Source organism: Aotus nancymaae, unplaced genomic scaffold, assembly GCF_030222135.1.
Source record: "Aotus nancymaae isolate 86718 unplaced genomic scaffold, 86718_ANA_hifiasm-v0.15.2.pri h1tg000058l, whole genome shotgun sequence".
Classification (NCBI taxonomy): Eukaryota; Metazoa; Chordata; class Mammalia; order Primates; family Aotidae; genus Aotus; species Aotus nancymaae.
The window spans coordinates 42,173,398-42,192,996 of record NW_026988472.1 but is presented as its reverse complement, the minus strand read 5'-3'; the positions used below and the strand labels follow the sequence as shown (position 1 = coordinate 42,192,996).

The 19,599-nt window shown below is 46.5% G+C and overlaps 2 protein-coding genes and 1 pseudogene across 12 annotated transcripts in view; 1 reads left to right on the top strand and 2 right to left on the bottom strand.

Moving 5' to 3' along the window:
* The window catches only part of CTPS2 (CTP synthase 2), a 215,600-nt gene extending 206,944 nt beyond the window's left edge, over nt 1-8,656 (bottom strand). For 4 of the 11 annotated variants that reach the window (XM_021674816.2, XM_021674815.2, XM_021674811.2 and 1 more), the window contains exons 1-2: nt 8,521-8,627; nt 680-884 (exon numbers count right to left, since the gene is read on the bottom strand). In XM_021674816.2, the coding sequence (XP_021530491.1) occupies nt 680-845 (166 nt within the window). In that variant the 5' untranslated portion in view covers nt 846-884; nt 8,521-8,627. Of the gene's footprint in view, nt 1-679; nt 885-7,448; nt 8,177-8,297; nt 8,376-8,520 lie in introns of those variants that run through there. The other 7 variants (XM_021674807.2, XM_021674812.2, XM_021674808.2 and 4 more) reach the window with 6 other exon arrangements.
* A 5,297-nt stretch (nt 8,657-13,953) lies between these two features.
* LOC105705618 (interferon-induced transmembrane protein 3-like) lies at nt 13,954-14,484 on the bottom strand (annotated as a pseudogene).
* Nucleotides 14,485-15,716: 1,232 nt separating this feature from the next.
* SYAP1 (synapse associated protein 1) overlaps nt 15,717-19,599 on the top strand; it is a 48,618-nt gene continuing 44,735 nt past the window's right edge. Inside the window, exon 1 of the mRNA XM_012434459.2 lies at nt 15,717-15,924. Coding sequence (XP_012289882.1) covers nt 15,732-15,924 — 193 coding nt within the window. The 5' untranslated portion in view covers nt 15,717-15,731. The remainder of the gene's footprint in view (nt 15,925-19,599) is intronic.

Sequence of the window (19,599 nt, the reverse complement as noted above, 5' to 3'; positions counted from 1 at the left end):
TGGGCATGGTGGCATGCACCTGTAGTCCCAGCTACTCGGGAGGCTGAGTCAGGAGAATTGCTTGAATCCAGGAGGCGGAAGTTGCGGTGAGCTGAGATCGCGCCATTGCACTCCAGCCTGGGTAACAGGAGTGAAACTCTGTCTCAAAAAAAAAAAAAAAAAAACAAGAGGACAGGATAGCAACAAGGGACACAAACATTTCTGTTTCTTGATCAGGGGCTGGTTACACAGTGTGTTCATCTAATAAAAATTCATCCAACTGTACACTCATGATTTATGTACTTTTTGCCTGTATATAAAAAGTTTTTTTAAAATACCATGTAAAGGCTAATGCCATTTAAAAAATAAATAGAATATACTCATACATCAAAATGTCACCATTAATAATAGCTACTCCAGGCAGTAGGAAATGTTAAGAGAAACATACTACTACCTTTATGATAAAATGAAACAGAATCCATATTGCAAAAGATACAATGTTTCCAAAAGGGTTGATTAATTTGGAATGTCATCAGAGGTATGAACAATGTGTCAATTACCATGAGAAAATTCACATATTCATAGCATGCCATCTAGTCACTCTAAATCTGGAACTACATCCTAAAGGAAATTACCCAAAATGGAAGAAAGAATGCAGTTGAGCCTAGTGCTATAAGGGGGAAGTGGTTCTCTTTCATACCATGTTCATAAGGTGAAAAAGTGCCCGCATCGATGTTAATATAGGGGTCTATTTTGATGGCAGTAACTCGGAGTCCACATGATTTTAGAATCGTCCCAATGCTGCTAGCGATGATCCCTTTACCAATGCCTGAGATGACCCCACCAGTGACCAGGATGTACTTCATTGTCAGAGAAGTGGCTGGATGTCAGCACCCAGATAGAATCTGAAAGGCAACAAAATTATGGGTAAGGAAAGAGAAGTATTTTCTCAAACTGGTAAAGCAGACAGTGCATTCAACCAGAATTTTTTTTTTCTTGAGACACAGTCTCACTCTTTCACCAAGGCTGAAGTGCAGTGGTGCAATCAATCATGGCTCACCGTAACCTCTGCCCCCTGGGTTCAAGCGATCCTCCCACCTCAGCATCCCAGTAACCGAGACTATAGGTGAGCACCACTACGACCTGTTAATTTACATATTTTTTTAATAGAGATGGAGTTTCACCGTATTGCCCTAGCTGGTCTCAAACTCCAGAGTTCAAGTGATCCACCTGCCTCAGCCTCCTAAAGTGCTGGGATAACAGGCATGAGCCACCGCGCCCAGCACAGAATTTTTTTTTTAAGAGACAGGGTCTCGCTGTGTCACCCAGGCTGGAGTGCAGTGACATGTTCATAGCTCCCTGCAACCTTGAACTTCTGGGCTCCAGCAATCCTCTTGCCTCAGGCTCCCAAGAGCTGGGACTACAAGCACGTGCCACCTCTCCCAGATAATTCTTAAATTTTTTTTTGTAAACACTGGGTCTTACTATGGTGCCCTGACTGGTCTCGAACTCCTGGGCTCAAGCAATCCCCTTGCCTTGGCCTCCTAAGATGCTGTTTACAGATGTGAGCCACCATGCTTCGTCCCACCAAAATTTCAAAAGCACACAGTATTTTTCTCTCTAAACTAAATACTTGAACTTTTTGAAACAGTCTCATCTTCTAGGCTTTTTATTGTTGTCACTATACAGAAAGCTGTGGATACCTTCTGCAAGCAAAGTGCCTAGGTCTGTTGCCCTGGGTTTCCAAAGACCTCAACTCTGTCATGCAACGAACTTCACCATGAGAAGCCAAATTTCTCTAGGATTCACAGGCATGCTAAAATGTTTAAGAGCTCAGACTCTGGTCTCAGACTGATCTCTACAAACTGCACCTGGGCAATTCTCTTTTTTTAGACAGGGTCTTACTCTGTTGCCCAGGCTGGAGTGCAGTGGCACAATCTCGGCTCACTGCAACCTCTACCTCCACGGTTCAAGGGATTCTCATGCCTCAGCCTCCCGAGTAGCTAGGATTTCAGGTATGTGCCACCATGCTGGGCTAATTTTTGTATTTTTAGTAGAGACAGAGTTTCACCATGTTGTCCAGGCTGGTCTCGAACTCCTGGTCTCAAGTGACCACCCACCTCAGCCTCCCAAAGTGCTGGGATCACAGGCGTGAGCCACCACACCCGGCCCTGGGCAAGTTCTTTATCCTTTCTGTGCCTATTCCTTCAGCTGTAAAGTGGGAAAAAAAATACCAATCCCTAGGAATATTATTTGGTGCTAAAAACAAATGGGCTACTAAGCCATGAAGAAACATGGAGGAATCTCAAGTGCATATTACCAAGTGAAAGACGCCAATCTGAAAAAGCTACATACTGTATGACTTCAACTATATGACATTTTGGAAAAGGCAAAACTACAGACAGTAGAAAGATCAGTGGTTGTCAGTGGGTAGAAGGGAGAGAGGGATGAATAGGCAGAATACAAGTGAATTTTAGGGCAGTCAAACTATTCTGTATGATACTGTAATGATGGATACATGTCATTATACATTTATCCAAACCCACAGAATAGATAACAGGAAGCATGAACCCTGAAGTAAATAAACTACGGGCTTTAGGCAAAAATGATGCATCACCGTGGGTTCACTGATTATAATAAAGGTACCACTCTGCAGGTGCAGGATGTTAATAGCGAGGCTGGGCATAGCGGTGGGGGAGAGGGTGGATGAGAACTCTGTACTTTCTGCTTTGCTTTGCTGTGAACCTAAAATTGCTCTAAAAAAAAAAAAGTCTTGCCAGGCACAGTGGCTCACTGCACTCCAGCCTGGGTGACAGAGTGAGACTATGTTTCAAAAAAATAAAAAATGTTTTTGAACAAGCGATATGAAAACAATTACAACTCATCTAGCTCACAGATGCTGACTGACTGAATCCTGTTACACCAGTCATAACTACAGCTTTAATTGGACAAGAGACTGATTTCAGTAACTTTCTCTTGATAAGAAGACCACCAACCATGGACTGGCTCTGGCCAATTCACAGAGGCTGCATATTTACGTGCCTTCATGTTCTGAAAAGATCTTTTGATGTATAGGGCTTAACTGAAATTCATTTAAATGTTAAGTCTCCACCCCAAAGTGAACATGGGTCACATGCTATTTGCATGTTTATTCAATATACATGAGTCAGGACAGCCTTCATGAATATTTATAGCTCCTCTTATAACTTGTTGAATATGTATGTTTAGCCAACCCATTCAGCACAAAGCTGAACCCACCTCCTTTGAAGTGCCTGCCTCTGGTTTTAGGAGGCCAAGGTAGGAGGGTAACTTGAGGCTAGGAATTTGAGAACAGCCTAGGCAACATAGCAAGACCCTGTCTCTAATTTTTAAAAAGTGTACTTCCCAGCCTGCGGGATGGCCACTTTGCAGGCTGTAACCCTTTATAAGAAATAAAGTAAGCCAGGCATGGTGGCTCATGCCTATAATCCCAGCACTTTGGAGGCTGAGGCGGGTGGATCATGAGGTCAGGAGTTCGAGACCAGCCTGGCCAATATGGTGAAACCCTGTCGCCACTAAAAATACAAAAATAAGCTGGGCGTGGTGGTGCACGCCTGTAATCCCAGCTACTAGGCAGGCTGAGGCAGGAGAATCGCTTGAACCCGAGAGGAATAGGTTGCACTGAGCCGAGATGGTGCCATTGCACTCCAGTGTGGGCAACAGAGCGAGACTCTGTCTCAGTAAATAAATAAATAAATTATATACATATATTATATATAATGTTTATTTGAACATCTATTACATGCTTGACATATTCCCAAGTCCTGGGAATATGGAGATAAACAAAAAGACAAGGTGTATGTCCCACTGGACTTCACCTTTCCTGCAGGATTAAGGGACAAATACACTGTGCTTTAATTATACCTTATTCTGGCACTGTCATACTGTTCAAGTGACTCTCTCTTCATAAAAGTTGGTGAAATGGAAAAATGCCATAGAGGTATGGCGAAGAAAACTGGCATACATTTGTGTGAAGTCATATTATGCCTAAAGATTTTTCATATAAAAAAATGCGTATGTGGCTGGGGGCGGTGGCTCATGCCTGTAACCCCAGAACTTTGGAAGGCAGAGATGTGTGGATTGCCTGAGGTCAGGACTTTGAGACCAGCCTGGGCAACGTGGGGAAACCCCATCTCCACTAAAATACAAAAAATCAGCCAGCTGTGGTGGCAGGTGCCTATAATCTCAGCTACTCAGGAGGCTGAGGCACGAGAATTGCTTGAACCTGCGAGGTGGAGGTTGCTGTGAGCCGAGATTGTGCCAATGCACTCCAGCCTGGACAACAAAGCAAACACAAGAAAGAAAGAAAAGAAAGAAAGAAAGAAGGAAGGAAGGAAGGAAGGAAGGAAGGAGAGAGAAAGATAGAAAATCCTTATGTTACCTGTAAAACAGCAGAATATAAAATTGAAAGAAAGAGAGAGAAAGAAAGAAAATCTTTGTTACCTGAAATAGAAAGAGCAGACTATAAAATTGAATCTATTATCCACTATGTGTTTTTAAACTAGGATCTAAATTTTAATTGTCACCATTAAGATTTCCATCTTAATTTGGTCAAAGATACACCATGTTATGTGGTTTTTTTTGAGATGGAGTCTTGCTCTGTCACCCAGGCTGGAGTGCAGTGGCACAATCTTGGCTCACTGTAACCTCCACCTCCCAGGTTCAAGCAATTCTCCTGCCTCAGCCTCCAGAGTAGCTGGGACTATAGGTGTGCACCACCACACTCAGCTAATTTTTACATTTTTAGTAGAGATGAGGTTTCACCATGTTAGGCTGGTCTTGAACTCCTGACCTTGTGATCCACCCGCCTCAGCCTCCCAAAGTGCTGGGATTACAGGCGTGAGCCACTGCGCCCAGCCTGTCTTTTTTTTTTTTTTTTTTTTTTTTTTTTTTGAGACAGAGTCTCACTCTTTCGCCCAGGCTAGAGTGCAGTGGCACAATCTCAGCTCACTGCAACCTCCACCTCCCAGGTTCAAGTGATTCTCCTACCTCAGCCTCCCGAGTAGCTGGGACTACAGGCACGTGCCACCACACCCGGCTGATTTATTTTTAGTAGAGACAGGGTATTATCTTGTTGGCCAGGCTGGTCTCGAGGCCTCCCAAAGTGCTGGGATTATAAGCGTGAGCCACCGCACCCGGCCTATGTCTTAATATATTTAGGTGATTGGGTTGTATGTGTTGGGACTCAGAAAACAAAACCCTGAAACGAAGACCTCAGAAGCAAAGTTTCTCTCTGACCTTCTCCTGCCCTCCTGTCTCTCACCCCTCATACTCCCCCAAGGCAAGTCATAGAAACTAGAACCCCTTTCTCCCCAAAGCTAGCCATAAAGCCAAAAAATATGACTCTAACCTTCCTCTCAACCACCTTTCTATACAACAGCTGGCCATGAAGAAATTGAGAACCTTGGCTGAGCGAGTTGGCTCACACCTGTAATCCTAGCACTTCGGGAGGCTAAGGCAGGTGGATCACCTGAGGTCAGGAGTTCAAGACCAGCCTGGCCAACATGGTGAAACCCCATCTCTACTAAAAAAACAAAAATTAGCTGGGCATGGTGGTGCACAGCTGTAATTCCAGCTACTCGGGAGGCTGAGAAAGGAGAATCGCTTGAACCCAGGAGGTGGAGATTGCAGTGAGCAGAGATCGCGCCACTGCACTCCAGCCTGGGCAATGGGAGCAAGACTTCATCTCAAAAAAAAAAAGAAAAGGAAAAAACAAATTAAGACCTTATTCTAAAGAGGTCCTACCCCACACTGGGTAGGAAGAAATGCCACAACATAGAGGCCAAGAAGAATCTGGACAGGCCTTGCTGGGTTTCCCCACTCAGTCTATTTCCATCAGCTCACCTGTCCCTGCTTCATGGACGCCAAGCATAAAAAATCAGATCATTTCCCTTGCATCTTTAAGGGGTTTTCATTTCTTTTTTTTTTTTTTTCCAGATAGAGTCTCAATCTGTTGCCCAGGCTAGAGTGCAGTGGTGCAATCTCAGCTCATTGCAACCTCTGCCTCCTGGATTCAGGCGATTCTCCTGCCTCAGCCTCCCAAGTAGCTGAGACTACAGGCCTGTGCCACCACGCCCAGCCATATATATATATATATATATATATATATATATTTTTTTTTTTTTTTTTTTTTAAGTGGAGACGGGATTTCACCATGTTAGCCAGGATGGTTTCAATCTCCTGACCTCAAGATCTGCCCGCCTAGGCCTCCGAAAGTGCTGGGATTACAGGCGTGAGCCACCGTACCCAGCCAGGGGTTTTCATTTCTGAAGGCTCCTATGCCACATAAACCTATGATTCAATAAATTGTTACATTTCTCTCTTGTTAATTTGTCTCTTGTTTAAGGCTGTCAGCCGTGACCCTTATGATGAGTAAAGAAACATTCGCTCTTTCCTCTCCTACATAAGCAATTACTCATTCTCTGTATTTTCAAAAACACCATACGCCTTTTTAAAGCATACTGGATTTTTTAGAAACCTTTTTTTAAAATGCAAGTTAATACCAAGGAGACACCTAATTATTTCTACTTTTTTTAAGCAAATAAATAAGTTTAACAATGTTTCAGAGGTGCAGGGAAAGACTGGCCCTGTTTTAGATCACTTTCTCCATTGGGGATGGTTTCTGGTGTCAAGGCAAGTTTTTCATTTACTCTTACATGCAGTGAACAGAACCAAGTGTTTGTAGGATAGCACAGTGTCGAGCTGTGCTGTCTCTACTATCTAATAAAAAATATTACACAGTCAGGTATGTAATTTTAAGTTTCTAGTAGCCATATTTTAAAAAGTAAAAAGAATCAAATGAAGGCCGGGCACGATGGCTCATGCCTGTAATCCCAACACTTTGGGAGGCCAAGGCGGGTGGGATCAACTGAGGTCGGGGGCTTGAGACCAGCCTGACCAACATGGAGAAACCCCATCTCTACTAAAAATACAAAATTGGCAAAGCACAGTGGTGCACGCCTATAGTCCCAGCTACTCAGGAGGCTGAGGCAGGAGAATCGCTTGTATCAGGGAGACAGACATTTCAGAGAGCCGAGATCGCCACTGCACTCCAGCCTGGGCGACAGAGCGAGACTCGTCTCAATAGAAGAAAAAAAAAAAAGAATCAAATGAAGTCCATGTTAATATATGTTATTTAACCCCATGTAGCCAAAAAATATTATCATTTTTAACACATAATGTAAGAATTTATTAGTAAGATATTTTACATCTTTTTTGTGTACTAAGCTTTCAGAAATCAGATGCCTATACCTAGAGCACATCTCAGTTCGGATTTTGCCACATTTCCAGTATTCAATAACAACATGTGGCCAGTGGCTCCCACCTTACACCAGGCCAGCCAAGAGCAAATAAAAGCAGCGGAAGCATCCAGAGACAGCTTCCCAGTGATGGCCATTTTAAAATAATATTAGACACAAAAGAGTACTTACCTGATGATCTTGTTCTATGACGTTCTAGAACAGGCAAAACTAAGCTTGATAACAATCAGAACGGGGATTGAGTGCGGGGCCTGGGGCTGCAAAGACTAACTGGAGGGAGGTACCAAAGAGCTTTGCAGGGTGAAAGAAATGGTCAATGTTCACGTTGGGATAATGGTTACAGGAGGATATAATTTGTCAAATCCCATCGATTTGCACACTAAAAACGGGGCATTTTATCGTATATAAACTATACATACAATTCTTTTTTATGTTGCCCCCCTCAAAAGCTATTTTGTAGCAGCAGCGTAGTTCCGCACTATTGCGTCCTAACCCTCTAGTACGGGGAAAACGCGAGGGTCGTTAGTTAAAGGGTGCACTGGGACCGGGGAGAGGACAGAAAGGCCCTTTTACCGACGCTGATCACCAGCCTCGCCGACCCCCGCTTGGGGCTTCATTTCCAACAACGCCATCTCTGGCTCTCCAGGCTCCCGAAGGCCGGGAGAAGTGGGGATCCCGGTACAGGCGCGGGGGCGGGCGGGGTAGGGGAAAAACCCGTCCCGGGGACGATCGGGACAGGCTCCGACCGCACTGGGCCCAGGTCAGAGTCCCCCAGTCCCCTCGCCACACCCGGCAGCCGCGGTCGGCGAGCGCGGGATGCTGGACGCGGGGGGCTGGCGGCCGGATTCTGGACTCAGCGCTGGGGAGGGAGCGGGCGCCATCAGAGAGGGGACAAAGGAGTCCGGCCCTGCAAATGCCCCGGGGCTGGGGGTGCGGAGCGGAGAGGCCCTGGGGACGCGGGGCGGCCCGGGCGGGCGCCGAGGCCCTGGGGGTCTGGAACAGGCCCAGGAGGGAAGTTACCTGCGCAGTGATGGTAGCGCCGGGGAGGGTGGCCGATGGGGACGGCGGGCTCCAACCGGCTGCTGGCCGGGCGCTCACCTGTCGGATTGTGGAAGGGGACGCTGCCGAGGCTGTCCAAAACCGCCCCCGCGATCTTCCCGCCGCCCACACGGGCCTCGGGGTGCGCAGCGCCCTCCTCGCCCACCTTCCCCTCTCCGCCCAGCTGCTGGCCCAGCTGACTCACGCTGCTGAGCTTGGGGTTTGCACCCGGGTTTGTGCAGTGGTCCAAAACAAGCACCTAAAAAGTGATTCCTCCAGCACAGGCAGCTCCCGTCTCCCTCCTCTCTGGACGCACTGGGCCCCAAGCCTCGCCCCGCCCGGGCACCGCTCCTCCCTCCGGTGGCTCACTTTGCAAAGGCACTTCGAGTGCGCGAATGAACTCCACGCCTCCCGCAGAGCCCCCGCCCCCTGGCAAGCCAAGACCCTCGCTCGTGTCCTCCGGTCCAGATCTCACCTTTGCAAAGGGCTTCACTAGTCATAAACGTTTGTGAACCCCCTACTACACTCCAGGAACTGCAAGAGAACTCAGGAGAGAAGGAAAAGAAAATAGAATGCCTCCCTTTAAGGGGCTAGCTCACAGTCTGGTCCACCCGTCTGTTGGAAGCAGTAAGTTTCCCTAGAACTATACTCCTGCAGCAAAGAGCTGCAGGGGTGCGGGGAGGGGAGGAAGGAAATTAAGGCTTCGAAGAGTGACTTTTTTTTTTTTTTTTTTGAGATGGAGAAGAGTGACCTTTAAGAGTATTTGGGCCGGGTGTGCGGTGGCTCACGCCTATAGTCCCAGCACTTTGGGAGGCCGAAGCGGGTGGATCACCTGAGGTCGGGAGTTCGAGACCAGCCTGGCCAACGTGGTGAAACCCCTGTCTCTACTAAAAATGCAAAATTAGCTGGGTGTGGTGTCGCCTGCCTGTAATCCCAGCTACTCCAGAGGCTGAGGCAGGGAGAATTGCTTGAACCCAGGAGGCAGAGGTTGCATTGAGCTGAGATCGTGCCATTGCACTCCAGCCTGGGTGACACTAGAGACTCTGTCTCAAAAACAAACAAAAAAAGAGTATTGGAGGATGACTGGTGCTGGGAATGGATACAGGTGGTTTTTCAGGTGAAGGCAAGAAGCAAACCACTGAAGGAAGCTAACATGAACAATAGAAGGATCTGAAGTGAGATGGAAGGTTTTAGGAAAGTGGAGGAAATTTTGCATAACTGATGTGAGATGCTAGAGGGACAAGTTGGACAAGAGTCACTGAAGACCTAGTGGAGTTTAGAAACCATCATCGTGTAGTGGTGTCCAGCTGTAATCTGGCAAGGTATTTGCAGAAATACAGCTCTTAGTGATGAAACACAAGTTTGCTGCTTGCATAGAGTAGGACAAGAGAGTGAGGAGGCAGAGGGCACAGAAAGACTGGGATTACACTGATGGGCCAGAGCTCTAGTCCTAGAGGACACGAACTATTAATAAAACCAGCAGGAAGCTGATGGACTGGCAGACAGATGAGAGAAGGGCTCAAAGGCCAGGGCCTCTGAGGAGAGGACTGGCAAACGGCCAGTGGAGAGTGTCATGCTGGAGTCCAGGCCTTCAAATGGGCATTCCAGGAAACGAGACAGTTTGGGGTGCGGCAGCTACAGTGGAATAGAAAAGTGAGATGGCCATCACTGGCCTCGGGTCTAGTGCCCACAAGAATGGTGTGTTGGACATCCAGGATCCCAAAAGGATGGCAAGAGGTGGAGGAGTCAATTGAGGTCAAGGAACTTCAGGAAATTGGAGTCGCAGGATGGGTAGTGAGTCTGAAACTAATAGATGTCTGTGACAAGGAAGGGGAGAGGGTTGCAGAACAAATGTCGATGTCTTTCAAGACACAATGGAGGCCTGGCACTGTGGTACACCACTGTAATCCCAGCACTTTGAGAAGCCGAGGCAGGCAGATAGTTTGAGTCCAGCAGTTGGTGACTCACCTGGACAAACATGGCAAAACCCCGTCTCTACAAAAAATACAAAGATTATCAGGTGTGCTTGCATGCGTCCCAGGGGAGGCTGAGGCGGGAAGACTGTCTGAGCCCAGGATGTCAAGGCTGCAGTGAGCTATGATCGTGCCACCGCATTCCAGCCTGGACAACAGAGTGAGACATTGTCTTAAAAAATAATTAATTAATTTTAAAAAGTAAACACGGCCAGGCACAGTGGCTCACGCCTGTAATCCCAGCACTTTGGGAGGCTGAGGCGGGTGGATCACGAACTCAGGAGATGGAGACCATCCTGGCTAACATGGTGAAACCCCATCTCTACTAAAAATACAAAAAATTAGCTGGGCGTGGTGGCACGAATGTGTAGTCCCAGCTAGTTGGGAGGCTGAGGCAGGAAAATTGCTTGAATCTGGGAGGCAGAGGTTGCAATGAGTGGAGATCACACCACTGCACTCCAGCCTAGGCAACAGAACTAGACTCCATCTCAAAAAAGTAAATAAAATAAAATAAACACAATGTAATCTCTCCCCACCAAGGATGAAAGAACAGTGTGTGGAGGAAGCAGTAAGGAGCTTGGAACAATGATGTCAACTTCTGGGAAAATAAGCAGAGGCTTCACTCAGCAGGGGACCCTTGGGGGAGATCCAGGTCTCCATGGAGCTCTGGGGGCTCTGGAGGAGGGACGAGGAACCACCTTGTCAAAAGGCTGGAGGCATAAACAAGTCTTCCAGAGGGCTTAGGGAAAAGAATGTTTGTGAAATGGGTTGGAATGGGTGCTAATACTTAATACCTGCCGCATATGTAAGCTTTCCTTCCGTAGTTCCACCTTTCATTTTCTTTTTACAACCAGGACAGTTGTTATGATCCCCGTTTTAGAATGAGGAACCTGAGGTTGACAGATGTGAAATGTCTTCACTAAGGGTACATTAGTCAATATGAGTGGCGAAGCCAGGACATCAATGCACAGCCAGACTCCACCACAGGATGTGAGGCCTCATCCAACTGTCTTATTCTATTCATCTATGAGGCTAATGGATAAAAGATAGTCTGTAAATACAAAGGGGTCATTTTAATAACTACTGTATTATTAATCTCAAATGGAAAAAATAATGAGCCAGAAAACAAATTTGATAACAGGGTAAGGTTGTCAAATTCGTGTGGGGTAAGGGTGTGTCCTCATTCAACAAGTGTCAATTCATGGCCCACTACCAGCATAACATTTTGCTGGATCTGCACAAGACTTTTTTTTTTTTTGAGATGGAGTTTCCCTCTTGTCACCCAGGCTGGAGTGCACTGGCACAATCTTGGCTCACTGCAGCCTCTACCTCCCCAGTTCAAGTGATTCCCCTGCCTCAGCCTCCTGAGTAGCTGGGATTACAGGCACCCATCACCACGCCCATCTAATTTTTGTATTTTTAGTAGAGACAGGGTTTTACCATGTTGGCCAGGCTGGTCTCGAACTCCTGACATCAGGTGATCCACCCGCCTTGGCCTCCCAAAGTGCTGAGATTACAGGCGTGAGCCACTGTGCCCAGCCAGATGATTTTTTTTAAATGAAAATGAAGCCCATCATTAAGTTGATTGCTTATGTTCTTCTTTTACAATCTTTTTTCTTTTTTTTGAGTCAGGATTTTGCTCTATCACCCAGGCTGGAGTGCAGTGGCATGATCACAGCTCACTGCAGCCTTCAGCTCCCAGGCTCAAGCAATCCTCCCAGCTCAGTCTCCAGAGTAGCTGAGACCACAGGTGCAAGTCACCACAGTCAGTTCATTTTTTATTTTTTGTACAGACAGGGTCTCGTTATGTTGCCCAGGCCAGTCTCAAACTCCTAGACTCAAGCAAGCCTCCCACCTCAGCCTCCCAAAGTGCTGGGATTATAGGCATGAGCCATTGTGCCCAGCTTAATCTTTTATTTTTAAGAATTCTACCTTTTAGAACAGTTGTAAAACTGTCTTTCCCTTGGCGACCACAGTGTTCATCATGATTTTGAGTGACCCGTGAGATAAAGCAGAGTAAGGCTGACAGGGCTGGGCCCCACTTCTGCTATGGGAAGGACCAGCACTATACTTCTTTTGCAAGTGAGAAAACTTGAAGGGCCAAAAGATGAGTAAAACGTCACATTTAGGCCTGGCATGGTGGCTCATGCCTGTAATCCCAGCACTTTGGGAGGCCAAGGTGGGTGGATCATCTGAGATCAGGAGTTTGAGACCAGCCTGGCCAACATGGTGAAACCCCGTCTCTACTAAAAATACAAAATTAGTTAGGCGCAGTGTCAGGCGCCTGTAATCCCAGCTGCTAGGGAGGCTGAGGCAGGAGAATCGCTTGAACCCAGGAGGGAGAGGCTGCAGTGAGCCGAGACTGTGCCACTGCACTCCAGCCTGGACAAGACAGAGCGAGACTCCCTCTCAAAAAAAAAAAAAAAAAGAAAGTGAAGTTTATTAACCTACTAGATGGTGGAATTAGAAGCCCCATCCTAGGCTTCTCACTCAAATTCCAGGCTCTATTCAATCATACTTGAAGCAAATATCCTATTCTGGAAAGTCTCAACCGCTTTCAGGTTCTTATTGACTTAATAAAGCCTGGAAAAGCATTGATCCTAAGACATCTCCTGACTTCAAAGCCGAATCAATATTTGGACTCTGAAAACAGGTTAGAATGTTACTAATGCCACTGAATTGCACACTTTAAAAAATGGTTAAAATGGCAAATTTTTTGTTATATATGTTTACTACAATTTAAAATATTAATAGTGTAATATACCAAAAATATATACCATTGAATTGCACACTTTAAACAAGTGAATTGTAAGGTAACCTGAATTACATCTCGATAAAGCTGTTTGGGGGAAAGAAAAAACAGGTTAGGCTTGATAATCTAAAATCCTGGACCTGAATAAAATGTAAATGTAAGTCAGGCTGGAAAACTGGACAGCAGGGAAAACAGAGCTGTAGTCAGTTCTTCATGTACTCCCTCAGGTCACCGGAACTGTCCTCCGCTTCTCAAAATAGCTAGGGAGCAAGGAATCATGGATGTCCTTCCACAACTAACGACTGGAGACTGTGCTTGGGAAATGTGTCCATGAACTCTCTGCTCTGAAGGGGTAGTTATTCATATCACCAGGTTTTTGTTAGTTTTACATGTTATTGTGGGAAAAGTTAAAAATATAGAAAAGACAAATGTTTAATTACCCAGCTTCAAGTCATAGCCAGGCTTCTTTCATCTATATCCTCACCCATTCCTCCCCATCCCCATGCTGTATTAATTTGGAGCAAATTCCAGACATGGTATCATTTCCTTTTTTTTTTCTGAGACGGAGTTTTGTTCTTGTCACCCAGGCTGGAGTGCAATAGTACAATCTTGGCTCACTGCAACCTCCGCCTCCTGAGTTCAAGCAATTCTCCTGCCTCAGCCTCCCGAGTAGCTGGGATTACAGGCATCTGCCACCACGTCCGGCTAATTTTTTGTATTTTTTAGTAGAGATGGGGTTTCACCATGTTGGTCAGCCTGGTCTTGAACTCCTGACCTCAGGTGATCCACCCACCTGGCCCCCAAAGTGCTAGGATTACAGGCCTGAGCCACCGCGCCTGGCCCAGATATGGCATCATTTCTTTCTTTTTTTTTTTTTTCCCACCAGGAACACATGCACTTTATTGAACGCCATTGTAGAAAAGTGTGTGAGGATAAAGGGCTGATACAGGACTCGGCTCCAAGGCAGGGCAAAGAATGGAAAGGGGAATACTTAGGAAACAGGTCACGGGCAGAGCCCCCGGCCTAAATGATTCCTCTTGATCTATTGATAGACTTGCAAAATAAGTATGGGGATGATGATAAGCAGAATGGTCATGATGATGCCCAAAATCAGGGCCCAGATGTTCAGGCACTTGGTGGTGGAGGCATAGGCCTGGGCCCGGGTCAGGTTGCCAACCATCTTCCTGTCCCTAGACTTCATGGACTAGACAAACACTATGAAGCCCAGGCAGCAGGAGTTCATGAAGAAGGTGTTAAACAGGGACCAGACGACATGGTCAAGCACGGAGGTCTTGCTGTGGATGTGGATCGCAGTGGACGTCAGGGGAGCAGGGTTGTGGGGTGCTCCCAGCGCAGCCACCTCCTGCTCATCCTTCAACATCTCATAACTGGGGGGACAGTCGCTGTTGGCAGGAGTGAAGAAGGTTTGGACAGCGTGGTTCATGGTATCCAGGGAAGACCAGCAGTGGTCAGGTTGCTGGGATGGTTCTCAGTGCCAGATATGGCATCATTTCTTTGGTAAAATCTCAATATGTGTGGAGGCTCACGCCTGTAATTCCAGTACTTTGGGGGGCTGAGGCAGGTGGATCACCTGAGGTCAGGAGTTCTAGAGCCTAGCCAACATGGTGAATCCCGTCTCTACTAAAAATACAAAAATTAGCAGGGAGTGGTGGCGGGCGCCTGTAATCCCAGCTACTCGGGAGGCTGACGCAGGAGAATCACTTGAACCCAGGAGGCGGAGGTTGTGGTGACCCGAGATTGTGCCATTGCACTCCAGCCTGGGCGACAAGAGCAAAACTCTATCTCAAAAAAAAAAAAAAGAAAAGAAAAGAAAAGAAATTATTAAGATGGTAAATCTTATATTAAGATGGTAATTTTTGTGTATTTTACTACAATTAAAATTTTGTAATTTCACAATTCCTCAATTTTATCAACTACCCAGTGTCCAAATATCCAGTTGTTATAATAAATGTCATACTATTTTTTTCAATGTGTTTGCTGAATTAGGGTCCTAATAAAATGCATAAGTGGCCATGGGGTCTATGTCTTAAGTCTTTTCTAATCTGTAGGTTCCCCACCACACCCCCCTCTTTCTTGCAATTTATTTGAAGAAACAAGGTTGTGTGTCCTGTGGCTTCTCATAGTCTAGACTCTGCAGACAGCATCCCATTGTGTTATTTAACACCTTATTCTGTCATCTCTATTCCCTGTCAGTTGGCCTTGGCGACTTTGGGTTAGTTTTGAATTGGGCTCAGGAGGAGGCTGAAGACATCCAATTCCACGGGAACCCAGCCCTGCGGGACCTGAAAAAGTGAGGCTAAGTCACCAGCCAAGGTGCTTAGAGGCAATCTTAAAATGAGACTGGCTAGGACTGTGACAAAGACACTGTCCACACGCCTTGGTCAGTTGCCTACAAAGCTGGCGCAAGAGGAAAAGAAACCAGGCGGGGCTACGCTGGGAAAACCCTTTGTCCCCTCGCCACGCACACAAAACAGCGTCACAAATGACGTAATCAGGGGCGGAACGTTCAGACGGAAGTGACGCTACCCGACCGCGGTGGAGTTGGACGGCTCCGGTGTCCCTCCGACTTCCGGCCATCTCCCGGAGAGTCGCGCAGAGTGGAGCTAGTGGTCGCTAGTGCTCACTGGGGTCTCTGGGGATCGGGACCGCGGCGGCGGCCCCGCGGGCGGGATGTTCCGGGGCTTGAGCAGTTGGTTGGGCTTGCAGCAGCCGGCGGCGGGCGGTGGGCAGCCCAAGGGAGAAGGGCAGCCTGAGGGCTCCTCTCCACCCGAGCAGCCATCCGAGACGGTGGCGGAGTCCGCGGAGGAGGAGCTGCAGCCAGCGGGAGACCACGAGCTCCTCCACCAGGCCAAAGACTTCGGCAGTGAGTCTCCCCCGGCTCTGGGACTGGGAAGTAGGGCGCATTCCTCCTCTGGGACACCCCTGGGGCGTGGGCCCGACTGGCTGAGGGACAAGAGGGCCGGGTGAGAGGCAGGGGCGGAAGATGTGGCTGTAGGCCAGTCCTTTCCGGGTCGGGAGAGATTGGTGAGGATCTGGACAAGGACAGAGCTTCATCTAGCAGTCAGGTCCTGTCCCTGAAGTTCCTGGTGACAAGTCACTCTACAAAGTTTGCAGACGTTGGAATCTGGTATGCAGTCAAGCAATGTGACCCCACGTCTTCAGGTTTGACAAGGAGTCTTTTTTGTTCAACTCGAAAACCTTCACCTACACTCCCCAGATCGGGGATCGTTGGCGAGCTTGAATTGGTTGAAAAAGTGCTTTTTTGCCCTTAGGTCAGAACGTGTTGTATGAAGTAAACTGACAGTTACTGAATGTCTCCCTCCTGGTCACCTGCATTTTAGGTACAGTGGGACCTTTTTCCTTAAGGTCTGCTATATGTCTGCCACTGTCTGCTATATGCAAGTTGCAGTACTAAGTGTTTTATGAAAGATATCCCATTTCATCTGTTAAACACCCCCAGTGAATTGCAGGAACAAGCCCAGAGTTATTGGACCAAAGTTACACTGATAGTGAGTGGCAGAAGTGGAATTTGAGCTTCGATCTGTCTAATTTTAAAACCCATGCTCCTTCTGAGTTTATAGTCTACTGCGGTGGGGGGATGGGTAATAATAGATTTGAAGAATATAAACATATGCTATAGTAATTCTCATTTCTGGAGAGACTGTGGTGGGCTTCAGTGATCAGAGAAACCATCTTTGAGGCCAGGCGTGGTGGCTAATGCCTGTAATCCCAACACTTTGGGAGGCTGAGGCCCGCGGATCACGAGGTCAGGAGATTGAGACCAGCCTGGCCAACATGGTGTAACCCTGTCTCTACTAAAAATACAAAAAATTAGCCGGGTGTGATGGCAGGTGCCTGTAATCCCAACTACTCAGGAGGCCGAGGCAGGAGAATCGCTTGAACCTAGGAGGCAGACGTTGCAGTGAGCTGAGATCTCACCACTGCACTCCAGCCTGGGCGACAGAGTGAGACATCATCTCAAAAAGCAAAGAGCATCTTTGAGGAGGTGGGCCCTAAAGCAGCCCAGCACTACAAGTGGGAGAACTACAACAAGGGTAGATATTAAATTCAGCAAGTGTTTGAAGAATCTACTAAAAGATAGGGGTTGAGGGATGGGGGTGGAGATGGGGATGTAGGAGGACAGCAACCTGAGAGTAGATAAACACATATTTGAGTACGAAAGGGCCTAACAGTTTTTCTGGAGACAGAATCTTACTCTGTGGCCCAGGCTGGAGTACGGTGGCGCATTTTCGGCTCACTGCAGCCTCTGCCTCCCAGGTTCAAGTGATCTTCCCATCTTAGCCTCCCCAGTAGCTTGGATTACAGGAGTGCACCACCACATCCAGCTAGTTTTTGTATTTTTAGTAGAAATGGGTTTTCGCCATGTTGGGCAGGCTGGGCCCTAATGTTTAAAAGTTTACTGTGGGAGCCAGGCGCAGTGGCTCACGCCTGTAATCCCAGAACTTTGGGAGACCAAAGCAGGCGGATCATGAGGTCAAGAGATCGAGAACAGCATGGTGAAATGCCATCTCTACTAAAAATACAAAAATTAGCTGGGCATAGGGGCGCGCGCCTGTAGTCCCAGCTACTCAGGAGGCTGAAGCAGGAGAATCGCTTAATTTTCCTAATTAAAAAATATTTATCTTTACTTAAAAAATGGAGGGGGGTATCTCACTAGAAAGAGTAACTATATAAAATTATTTGAATTATTGAAGCACATTTAGAGTCCTGGTGTTTAATACCAAAAAGCCATCAAGGAGGCAAGTAAAATACTCCAAGTCAGATGTGATGAGAAGATTTCTGCTGAAACTTTTTAAATGTCCTGAAATCTTATTTGTAACAGTATTTTGATTAAAGCAAATCATCTTGATTACAATAGTGCATCTTAAATCACTGAGAGTACAAGTGTAATTGCTGATTCATCTCTGAAATGATGTTTCTATAGTTTTTTTTTTTTTTTTTTTTTTTTCCAAAAATTACCAGTTAAGGCTAGGCGAAGGTGGCTCGCGCCTGTAATCCCAGCACTTTGGGAGGTCAAGGCGGGTGGATCATTTGAGATCAGGAGTTTGAGACCAGCCTGGCCAACATGGTGAAACCCCATCTCTGCTAAAAATACAAAAATATTAGCTGGGTTTGTTGGTGCATGCCTGTAGTTCCAGCTACTCTGGAGGCTGCGGCGGGAGAATCTCTTGAACCAGGGAGGCAGAGGTTGCAGTGAGTCAAGTGGAGCCGCTTCACTCCAGTCTGGGCAACAGAGCGAGACTCTATCTCAAAAAAAAAAAAAAAAGTTTACTGTGGGATAAAAGGACAGGGAAAACAGACATAATCTCAAACCATGACAGTACATAATCTCAGCCCAAGGCCCCCAAATAGTACATAAGAGAAATAAAACTAAGTGTAGTGCAATAAAATCACTTACAAGAGAATGACTAGAAAATTTGAAAGGGATGAGCTTAGAGCATTCAAGAGATGTGAGGAGATGAATTTGACTAGAGCTGAGAGTTCATGTTAGGTAGTTAGGATAGATAAAAATGGGACTGGCCGGTCGCGGTGGTTCATGCCTTAATCCCAGCACTTTGGGAGGCCAAGGCGGGCGGATCACGAGGTCAGGAGATCGAAACCATCCTGGCCAACATGGTGAAACCCCGTCTCTACTAAAAATACAAAAATTAGCTGGGCATGGTGGTGCGTGCCTGTAACCCCAGCTACTTGGGAGGCTGAGGCAGGAGAATCGCTTGAACCAGGGAGTTTGTGTGACAGAGTGAGACTCCATGTCAAAAAAAAAAAAGTGGGACTAAGGAAAAGCAAGATATATAGCTGCAAGAATTAATGTGAATTGCAGGACCGAAAAAAGAAAAAGGAAAAGCAAGATATAGGTATTTACTCAACTTCATAGAAAATAGCCATTTTTCTTTATCAGGGGAATATCAAAAGTGGCTTCTTAAAAACAAATTTTTAATTTAAAAAAAGTGGCTTAAACTTAGGGCTTTCCTGTCAACTTTAAACCTCATGCTTTTATTTAGTAATAAAGACCTCTGAATTGTGTGTGTGTGTTTTGTTTTTTTTTTTAAGACAGTCTCACTCTGTTGCCCAGGCTAGACTGCAGTGGCACGATCTTGGCTCACTGCAACCTCTACCTCCTGGGTTCAAGCAATTCTCCTGCTTCAGCCTCCCAAGTAGCTGGTACTACAGGCACACATTGCCAGGCCCAGCTAATTTTTTTTTTTTTTTTTTTTTTTTGGTGTTTTTAATAGAGACCAAATTTCACCGTGTTGGTCAGGCTGGTCTCGAACCCCTGGCCTCAAGTGATCCACCCATCTCAGCCTCAAAGTGGTGGGATTACAAGCGTGAGCCACCTCGCCCAGCCTCTCTGAATATTTTCTAATAACTGCATTTTTCATATGGATGTGTACTTTGGAGCTAATGCTGCCATCTTTCTTTGCTCATCAGATTCTTTTGTGATATTTACAGAAGCTGAGGTTAAATGGAAGTACCCACAAACATACACACATTGTGAATTTATAGCTTCAGAATAAAT